Raw genomic sequence first — 11232 nt, 5'->3', positions numbered from 1 at the left:
CGATTGTACGTCACATGGTCACCGGCTCCCCGCCAACGGGTATGATCTGTAGAGTGATAGCGATCATGCCTCTAATCACATCACCCGACACATCACAAAAGCGGTCTTGCTGGTAATCACAGTATTTGAAGATGGCCCTGTTTCTACCAGGCGCACGCGAGGCAAAAGCTAATACCACGGGTTTCAACCATGTAATTCTACAAGGGTGGCAGACCTCCAGGTAAACTGTGCGTTCATGCCGTAGTCGATGTCGATGTGATGTTTTACATTGTCTAGTGTAATGCAAAGTTTACCTATAACATTACAACATCAGATACACCTGGGTAATATCTACATATTAGCAGTTGAACCACACCCTTCCGGAGTGTCTGTCGGACGTTCAATGCTGGAAGTACCGTAGCGTGAATGCCAAGGTCAGGACAGCCGCCTCGACATATAAAAGTGCCAGCGCACCTACAGCAGACACACACACTGGTCTACTCTCCCAGCAGTCGGAGGCCCAACAAACCGCAGAGATGAACGCCAAGCTTGCGGTGAGTGTTGCTGTAGTGCTTTGGTGGCTGGCTGCTAGAGCACTTTCTCTGATACCATTGTTAAGAGCGCGAGGTGTGGTACGTCATAATGACTAGAAGGAAGGCGGTTTAAACTATCCTACGAGGAAAACCGATCATAAAGCCCAATAGGTCGACATCACCAGAAATAAACTGCCATGCATTTGTTTACCTCATAGAAGAACTATAACTATTTCAATTAAGTGCTAAAGCCAGTAGCAACAGTAATTGCAGAATGTGTTACGAAATAATTTGAGCTGCTGATTACATTAGCAAGTGGCAGCCAATTCATCTCGGTCAAAACAAGTCGATGCAAAGCAACAGCGAGGACACAGAGAAAGAAGACTTGTCTCCATTCAAATACGCCTGTTCTTGTGTTGTTCACGCAGGATGTTCATGCCACTCATGTCACCCCCGTTGCTTCCAGCTGCTGCTTCTGGCTGCCCTGGTGGCTGTTGTCTCTGCTAGCCACGGATACAGTGGTTATCACGGCTACCGCTCATACGCCGGCCCCTACTACGGAGGCTACAGGAGCGCATACCACGACAACGGCTACGGAGTCCGCAGCTACGGCCACCACGGCTACCGCCACCGCCGCTCTCTGGGCCACAGCGCCTACCATAGCTACCATCCTCGCGGATACGGATACGCCAGCCACGGATATGGATACGCGCCTCGCAGCTACGGATACGGATACGCTGCCCGCAGCTACGGATACGCCCCCCGTGCCTATGGATACCGCTCTGGCTACTACCATTAAGCGTCCTGTTTTGTGATCGTCCGTTCGCATTTCGCATCAATCAATACACTGTTTTCGATACAGCTCATGTCGTATGCGTTGTTTTAAGTGAAGGAGCAATAATGGTGAATGCATACAGGGAAGAGCATACAGACAACAATGATGGAACTTTTATTGCGCTCACATAAGTTTGTTTTTGAAAGACACCATTGGTGTAGAAAAAACAACTACGCTTGTTGCTATGCCTAAACTTAGGAATCATTATGTCCCATGAGAACAAAAAGGAAGGTGGTACGTTGCACCTTCATTTAACCTAACTTCTTGGCGCTTTTGCGTAGTAAAGTTTGTAATAGTTAAACGGAGTACCAATTTCTTCTCACATTCTTCGACGCCCAAAGTTTTGTAAACATTAGGGTGTCACGAATACGACATAAGGTCAATTCCGACATCCCAGACTTGAATTGATTATGCTCCTAAATCACAAACGTGAGCGTTGGGAAGCCCGTAATAGTGATTCAATTCCACCATCCCACTGTCACACTGTATGCAGGCACAGGTCACTGGACGTCGTAGCAAAAATAACAAGGTCGTTGAGGGCACGTAACCCTTCCGTGAAGGTTGGAGAACTCGCAGAGAAAGGTGGCTCAAATCACTTGGTGTCCAGATTACCTGACGTAGGCCACATGCAAAGCTATAGGCATGTGTAAACGGAGGTCGGGGACGCATCTCTTCCCCATTTTTAGAGAGTGTTATTGTCCTACCTATATGATGCAAAATAAGAAACTAAACTAATTGGTATGTTCGAGTTGACCTATCGTGGAATCGCCGACCATTATCCCTGGCAAGAGAAAACATGCACCAAATTGGTTAAGACTCCCACACCTGCATCCAAAAACCATCTACAGCATTTGGCATTGCCTTACAGGGCAGTACGGATAAAACAGAAACGTGTGTTGCATATGATTCACTGTGAAAGTGTCTTTATTGCATTGAACATCAGAGCAAGAGCAATAAAGCCTTGCTTTTTGGATGGGCGTGAACCCTTTGTCAACATAGATTTACTGATCACAATATTGCCGAATTGAGTTGAAAATCTAAAGTTATTGTCAATATGTGAAATTAATCACAAACATCCGATGCCGTCTCCTAAACCGATGGAGGTCGAATAATAAAACTCTCATTGGTTGTATGGTCCTTTTCAGTGACACAGGTGTGTAGGGATAAAACAATTTTTTTTTTCTGTCACGGGCAAGATTTCGAACCGTGTTTGTTGCTACCGTAAGTGAAATATTTCAGAAACCGTTGCAATCATACATACCATGCACACGAAACCGCAAAAACAAAGACAAACTAAATGCAATGCGGTATAACCACAAAACATTTCCGTTCCGGGAGCTCACATGCACTACAGTTGTATTTGCTAGCCATCAAACCATGCATAATGGATGAGACTAGCCTAATAATAAATAATAACCAGGTAAATGCATACTTACCTACCCAGCCTGAACGCATATGGTTTCCTTTTCAGTTGGGGAGGTGGGTGTGGGAGGCGGGATTCGGCCTCCCAACCACGAATACATTTTTCCCGTGTCTGGGGATAAGTTTTATCCATCATCGCTCATTTCTCATACTTTAGCGGTTCAGCCACCCAAGAAACTAATTTTAAGAAACTACACCCCTGCTTCCTTCTGTTAAAAATATGTGCTTTAAGGCTCCGGAGAAAACTCTTCTAAAAGTGTTTTGGAGGCAATCGCAGTAATTTTTTCCTCCTGTACTTTCCAACGTAATAGGGTTATCAAGTAAGGGCCTAATTAACATAACCAGCCTAGCCACGCGTAGTTTCCCATTCAGTTGGAAGACGGGGTGCGGGGCGGGGAGGGGGTGGGGGAAGAGGAGCAGGGTTGTGTCTCCTTAACCAGGCTTAAGTTTTCCATTTTTAGTTTTAATTTTGATCCATCATTTTTCATTTATCATAATTTAGTGGGTTTTAGCTTGCCAGAACCTAACAATAAGAAAATACACCCTGCCACCAACTGGGATAAGTTGTGTCAGGCCTAAAGAGAAAAGTGCTTTAAGTTCATTTCGGGGGGCCAGACTTAGAAATGTTTCTCCCTGCATCCCTCCCCCTTGCCCTTTAATCCCTCAACCCCTGTATTTTGCAGAACTGGATCCCTATAGCCGTATAATTAGCAATAGCATGGTTCTATCAGCCCCTGAAATGATATCACTTTTGGTTTCATGACATCATCGTACAACCAGGTGGAAGAGTTAAAGACCTTCATTATCTTTGCATAAACATTTCCGGTGCAGAACTCGCGCTTCCTGAAATGATTCCATTTATTTAGAACAGAACCCATACCAGATTGCAATCAACAGAGACAAACGACATTCTTGAATCCTTTTACCAGGTTCATTTTGCTTTACGTGTAATATAGTGATAATTTAAAACGTTTTATGTCATACCTGTCCACCGATCACTGCGGTAAGTCCGAGATGTAACGAGAAATGTGAGAGACCTACACGAGCGATACGCGGCCTCTTACTTCAAAGCAGCTGTCCCCTTCAGTAGCAGGAAGCCCCGGATGAATTCTTGAAATGCGTCGCTCGAGCGACCTCCGCTTACTTCTAAACCTGCAGCTAACAAGCTTACAAGCTACAGCAACATCCTTAAGCAAAAACACCCTTAGTCTGGGAGGGCTTGATAACGCCATTGTATTAAAAAGCTGAAAACTAGCTAAGTTCTTCTAGCCAGTAAGCTTCTCACAAGAACACAAATAGCATGAGCCCACCGCCTCGCACCAAACCCAATGTATTACCGCGAGGCGAACATTCAAGCTCATCTGTCTCACATGACATGACGCCTTAAAACGCTGCATCCACATTCACTCTGCTCTGGTCACTGCCGAGGACGTCACTGAAACACGCATCCCACCAAACATTTCTGTTAACGAGCTTGCGGAATTTCATTCCGAAGATTGAATCGAACTCTCAAAATGTGACCTTATTCTCCTTACGTTTGAAATCAATATCCAATACAAGATGCTGTCGCCAAAACGACAAAGAACTGGTGATAACACTGCAATCGGCGTGCAGCCCTATTAACCGTAACAAATGGTCATTCACACAAGTGCAAAGATAGCAATGTTGCTATTACAATGGGGGCTGCAAAAAATTTAAAACATTCGATTTCCTAATTGAAAAATGTGTACCTACAGCATGACGATGGGCGACCAGTTTGCAAGCACTCATCGTAAATTGATTTGGTGACACCATCAGCGCACTTTTCTACGCCAAGCGCATCAACGTAGAGTGTTCCAGTGCGATTGTACGTCACATGGTCATCGGCTCCCCTCCAACGGGTATGATCTGTATAGTGATAGCGATGATGCCTCTAATCAAATCACTCCACACATCACAAAAGCGGTCGTACTGGTAAGCACAATATTTGAAAATGACACTGTCTCTGCCAGGCGCACGCGAGGCAAAAGCTAATGCCGCGTGCTTCAACCATGTTATTATACAAGAGTGGTAGGCCTCCAGGTAAACTCTGTGTCCATGCCGTTGTCGATGTCAATGTGATTTTTTACGGTATCTAGTGTAATGCACAGCTTGCCCACGTTATAACATCAGATAAACCTGAACAATATTTTCATATTAGCAGTTGAACCACACCCTTCCGGAGTGTCGGTCAGACATTACAAGCTGGAAGTACCGCATCGTGGCATTCAAGGTCAGGACAGCCGCCTCGACATATAAAAGTGACAGCACACCTACCGCAGAGCCACACACTGGTCAACTCCCCCAGCGGTCGGAGGTCCAGCAAACCGCAGAGATGAACGCCAAGCTTGCGGTGAGTGTTGCTGTAGTGCTTTGGTGGCTGGCTGCGGGAGCGTTTTCTCTGATGCCATTAAGTGCACGATGTCTGCTACATCATGACTAAAATTAAGCAGGTTTAAAGTACGCTACGATCAAGACCGACCAAAAAGCCGAATAGGTCGACATCACCAGAAATGAACTGCAGTGCATTTGTTTACCTGCTAGATGAACTACAACTATTTCAGTTGAGTGTTAAAACCAGTAGCAACAGTAATTGCAGAATGTGTTACGAAATAATTTGAGCTGCTGATTACATTAGCAAGTGGCAGCCAATTCATCTCGGTCAAAACAAGTCGATGCAAAGCAACAGCGAGGACACAGAGAAAGAAGACTTGTCTTCATTGAAATACGCTTGTTCTTGTGTTGTTCACGCAGGATGTTCATGCCACTCATGTCACCCCCGTTGCTTCCAGCTGCTGCTTCTGGCTGCCCTGGTGGCTGTTGTCTCTGCTAGCCACGGATACAGTAGTTATCACGGCTACCGCTCATACGCCGGCCCCTACTACGGAGGCTACAGGAGCGCATACCACGGCAACGGCTACGGAGTCTGCAGCTACGGCCACCACGGCTACCGCCACCGCCGCTCTCTGGGCCACAGCGCCTACCATAGCTACCATCCTCGCGGATACAGATACGCCAGCCACGGATATGGATACGCGCCTCGCAGCTACGGATACGGATACGCTGCCCGCAGCTACGGATACGCCCCCCCCCCCCCGTGCCTATGGATACCGCTCTGACTACTACCGTTAAGCGTCCGGTTTTGTGATCGTCCGTTCGCATTTGGCATCAATCAATACGCTGGTTTCGATACAACTCATGTCGTATGCGATGCTTTAAGCGAAAGAGCGATAATGGTGAATGGATACAGGGAAGAGCATACAGACAACAATGGTGGGACTTTTATTGTGCCCACATCAGTTTATTTTTGAAACCCACCATTTGTGTAACCAAAAAAGCAAATACGCTCGCTGCTATACCTAAACTTAGGAATCATTCTGTGCCATGAGAACAAAAAGGAAGGTGGTATTTCGCCCCTTTATTTAACCTAACTTCTTGGCGCTTTTGCGTAGTAAAGTTTGTAATAGTTAAACGGAGTACCAATTTCTTCTCACATTCTTCGACGCCCTAAGTTTTGTAAACATTAGGGTGTCACGAATACGACATAAGGCCAATTCCGACATCCCTGACTTGAATTGATTATGCTCCTAAATCACAAACGTGAGCGTTGGGAAGCCCGTAGTAGTGATTCAATTCCACCATCCCACTGTCACACTGTATGCAGGCACAGGTCACTGGACGTCGTAGCAAAAATAACAAGGTCGTTGAGGGCACGTAACCCTTCCGTGAAGGTTGGAGAACTCGTAGAGAAAGGTGGCTCACATCACTTGGTGTCCAAATTACCTGACGTAGGCCACATGCAAAGCTATAGGCATGTGTAAACGGAGGTCGGGGACGCATCTCTTCCCCCATTTTTTGAGAGTGTGTTAATGTCCTACCTATCTGATACAAAATAAGAAACTAAACTAATTGGTATGTTCGAGTTGACCTATGGTGGAATCGCCGACCATTATCCCTGGCAAGAGAAAACATGCACCAAATTGGTTAAGACTCCCACACCTGCATCCAAAAACCATCTACAGCATTTGGCGTTGCCTTACAGGGCAGTACGGATACAACAGAAACGTATGTGTTGCATATGATTCACTGTGAAAGTGTCTTTATTGCATTGAACATCAGAGCAAGAGCAATAAAGCCTTGCTTTTTGGACGGGCGTGAACTCTTTGTCAACATAGATTTACTGATCACAATATTGCCGAATTGCGTTGAAAATCTAAAGTTATTGTCAATATGTGAAATTAATCACAAACATCCGATGCTGTCTCCTTAACCGATGGAGGTCGAATAATAAAACTCTCATTGGTTGTATGATCCTTTTCAGTGACACAGGTGTACAGGGATAAAACAACTTTTTTTCTGTCACGGGCAAGATTTCGAACCGTGTTTGTTGCTACCGTGAGTGGAATAGTTCAGAAACCGTTGCAATCATACGTACCATGCACACGAAACCGCAAAAACAAAGACAAACTAAATGCAATGCGGTGTAACCACAAAACATTTCCGTTCCGGGAGCTCACTTGCACTACAGTTATATTTGGTTGCCATCAAACCATGCATAATGGATGAAACTAGCCTGATAATAAATAATAACCAGGTAAATGCATACTTACCTACCCAGCCTGAACGCATATGGTTTCCTTTTCAGTTGGGGAGGTCGGTGTGGGAGGCGGGATTCGGCCTCCCAGCCACGAATACAATTTTCCCGTGTCTGGGGATAAGTTTTATCCATCATCGCTCATTTCTCATACTTTAGCGGTTCAGCCACCCAAGAAACTAATTTTAAGAAACTACACCCCTGCTTCCTTCTGTTAAAAATATGTGCTTTAAGGCTCCGGAGAAAACTCTTCTAAAAGTGTTTTGGAGGCAATCGCAGTAATTTTTTCCTCCTGTACTTTCCAACGTAATAGGGTTATCAAGTAAGGGCCTAATTAACATAACCAGCCTAGCCACGCGTAGTTTCCCATTCAGTTGGAAGACGGGGTGCGGGGCGGGGAGGGGGTGGGGGAAGAGGAGCAGGGTTGTGTCTCCTTAACCAGGCTTAAGTTTTCCATTTTTAGTTTTAATTTTGATCCATCATTTTTCATTTATCATAATTTAGTGGGTTTTAGCTTGCCAGAACCTAACAATAAGAAAATACACCCTGCCACCAACTGGGATAAGTTGTGTCAGGCCTAAAGAGAAAAGTGCTTTAAGTTCATTTCGGGGGGCCAGACTTAGAAATGTTTCTCCCTGCATCCCTCCCCCTTGCCCTTTAATCCCTCAACCCCTGTATTTTGCAGAACTGGATCCCTATAGCCGTATAATTAGCAAAAGCATGGTTCTATCAGCCCCTGAAATGATATCACTTTTGGTTTCATGACATCATCGTACAACCAGGTGGAAGAGTTAAAGACCTTCCTTATCTTTGCATAAACATTTCCGGTGCAGAACTCGCGCTTCCTGAAATGATTCTATTTATTTATAACAGAACCCATACCAGATTGCAACCAACAGAGGCAAACGACATTCTTGAATACTTTCACCAGGTTCATTTTGCTTTACGTGTAATATAGTGATAATTTAAAAGCGTTTTATGTCATACCTGTCCACCGATCACTGCGCTAAGTCCGAGATGTAACGGGAAATGTGAGATACCTACACTAGCGATACGCGGCCTCTTACTTCAAAGCCGCTGTCCCCTTCAGTAGCAGGAAGCCCCGGATGAATTCTTGAAATGCGTCGCTCGAGCGACCTCCGCTTACTTCTAAACCTGCAGCTAACAAGCTTACAAGCTACAGCAACATCCTTAAGCAAAAACACCCTTAGTCTGGGAGGGCTTGATAACGCCATTGTATTAAAAAGCTGAAAACTAGCTAAGTTCTTCTAGCCAGTAAGCTTCTCACGACAAAAACACAAATAGCATGAGCCCACCGCCTCGCACCAAACCCAATGTATTACCGCGAGGCGAACATTCAAGCTCATCTGTCTCACATGACATGACGCCTTGAAACGCTGCATCCACATTCACTCTGCTCTGGTCACTGCCGAAGACGTCACTGAAACACGCATCCCACCAAACATTTCTGTTAACGAGCTTGCGGAATTTCATTCCGAAGATTGAATCGAACTCTCAAAATGTGACCTTATTCTCCTTACGTTTGAAATCAATATCCAATACAAGATGCTGTCGCCAAAACGACAAAGAACTGGTGATAACACTGCAATCGGCGTGCAGCCCTATTAACCGTAACAAGTGGTCATTCACACAAGTGCAAAGATAGCAATGTTGCTATTACAATGGGGGCTGCAAAAAATTTAAAACATTCGATTTCCTAATTGAAAAATGTGTACCTACAGCATGGCGATGGGCGACCAGTTTGCAAGCACCCATCGTAAATTGATTTGGTGACACCATCAGCACACTTTTCTACGCCAAGCGCATCAACGTAGAGTGTTCCAGTGCGATTGTACGTCACATGGTCATCGGCTCCCCTCCAACGGGTATGATCTGTATAGTGATAGCGATGATGCCTCTAATCAAAGCACTCCACACATCACAAAAGCGGTCGTACTGGTAAGCACAATATTTGAAAATGACACTGTCTCTGCCAGGCGCACGCGAGGCAAAAGCTAATGCCGCGTGCTTCAACCATGTTATTATACAAGAGTGGTAGGCCTCCAGGTAAACTCTGTGTCCATGCCGTTGTCGATGTCAATGTGATGTTTTACGGTATCTAGTGTAATGCACAGCTTGCCCACGTTATAACATCAGATAAACCTGAACAATATTTTCATATTAGCAGTTGAACCACACCCTTCCGGAGTGTCGGTCAGACATTACAAGCTGGAAGTACCGCATCGTGGCTGTCAAGGTCAGGACAGCCGCCTCGACATATAAAAGTGACAGCACACCTACCGCAGAGACACACACTGGTCTACTCCCCCAGCGGTCGGAGGTCCAGCAAACCGCAGAGATGAACGCCAAGCTTGCGGTGAGTGTTGCTGTAGTGCTTTGGTGGCTGGCTGCGGGAGCGTTTTCTCTGATGCCATTAAGTGCACGATGTCTGCTACATCATAATGACTAAAATTAAGCAGGTTTAAAGTACGCTACGATCAAGACCGACTAAAAAGCCGAATAGGTCGACATCACCAGAAATGAACTGCAGTGCATTTGTTTACCTGATAGATGAACTACAACTATTTCAGTTGAGTGTTAAAACCAGTAGCAACAGTAATTTCAGTGCGCGTCACGAAAGACTTCAAGATGCTGATTATATTAGCAGGTAGCAGCCATTTCATCTGGGCCCAAAATAAGCCGGTACAAAGCAAACAACGAAGGCATTGAGAAAGGAGACTTGTATTTCCATTCAAATTGGGCTGTTCATGTATTATTCGCACAGGATTTTCTCGCCACTTATGTCGCCTACGTTGCTTCCAGCTGCTGCTTCTGGCTGCCCTGGTGGCTGTTGTCTCTGCCAGCCACGGATACAGTGGTTATCACGGCTACCACTCATACGCCGGCCCCTACTACGGAGGCTACAGGAGCGCATACCTCGGCTACGGCTACGGACTCCGCAGCTACGGCCACCACGGCTACCGCCACCGCCGCTCTCTGGGCCACAGCGTCTACCATAGCTACCATCCTCACGGATACGGATACGTCAGCCACGGATACGGATACGCGCCCCGCAGCTACAGATACGGATACGCTGCCCGCAGCCACGGATACGCCCCCCGTGCCTATGGATACCGCTCTGGCTACTCTCATTAAGTGTCCTGTTTTGTGATATTCCGTTGGCATTTGGCATGAATCAATACACTGTTTTCGATACAGCTAAGGCCTTATGTGATGGTTTAAGAAAAACCAGCATTAGTAGTGAATCCATGTGGGGGCGACTGTAAGGCTAGCGATGATGTAAATTTAATCGAGCTCATGTGGGTCTGTTTCTGGAAGACGTTGCTAATGCAGAGAAATGATCAAATACGCTTGTGTGTATGTCTAAAGCTATGCATCTTGAAAGCGTTGTATATGATCAGGACAAACAGAAAGGTGATATTTTGCCGCTTCATTTAACCTTACTTCTTGACGGTTTTGCGCAATGAAGTTGGGAATGGCTGAATGATGTGCCAACTTTTTCTCAAAGCGTTCAACGCCTCCAAATTTTGTAAATGTTACGGTGTAACAAATACGACAAAACACAAGTCTCGGCATTCTAAACTTGATTTCATTGTGCCTCTATGATACAAACCTGAGTGTTGGAAAGTCCTTAATAGTGAGTGAATTCCATTAGCCCACTGTCACGCACTGCATGCAGGCACAGGTAACTGGAAGTCGTGGTGAAAGTAAAAAGGTAGCTGACGTTACCTACCCCCCTCCGCGAAGACTGGAGATCTCACAGGGAACATTGGGATCAGGCCACTTTTGGTGCCCAGATTATCTAGCATAGGCCATATGCGGAACTATAG

General features: G+C 45.6%; 1 protein-coding gene across 1 annotated transcript; it reads left to right on the top strand.

The window, feature by feature from the left end:
• Positions 1 to 498: 498 nt before the first annotated feature.
• LOC119114867 (keratin-associated protein 6-1-like) lies at positions 499 to 5906 on the top strand. Its single transcript, XM_037238957.1, has 2 exons — positions 499 to 533; positions 5580 to 5906. Exons 1-2 carry the CDS (start codon positions 516 to 518, stop codon positions 5904 to 5906), a joined length of 345 nt encoding a protein of 114 aa, XP_037094852.1. The 5' UTR covers positions 499 to 515.
• Positions 5907 to 11232: the final 5326 nt, after the last annotated feature.

The sequence above is a fragment of the Pollicipes pollicipes genome, unplaced genomic scaffold (assembly GCF_011947565.3).
Source record: "Pollicipes pollicipes isolate AB1234 unplaced genomic scaffold, Ppol_2.1 Scaffold_1097;HRSCAF=1274_pilon_pilon_pilon, whole genome shotgun sequence".
NCBI lineage: Eukaryota > Metazoa > Arthropoda > Thecostraca > Pollicipedomorpha > Pollicipedidae > Pollicipes > Pollicipes pollicipes.
The sequence above is the reverse complement of the archived record's forward strand: the minus strand, read 5'-3'. Positions and strand labels throughout refer to the sequence as shown.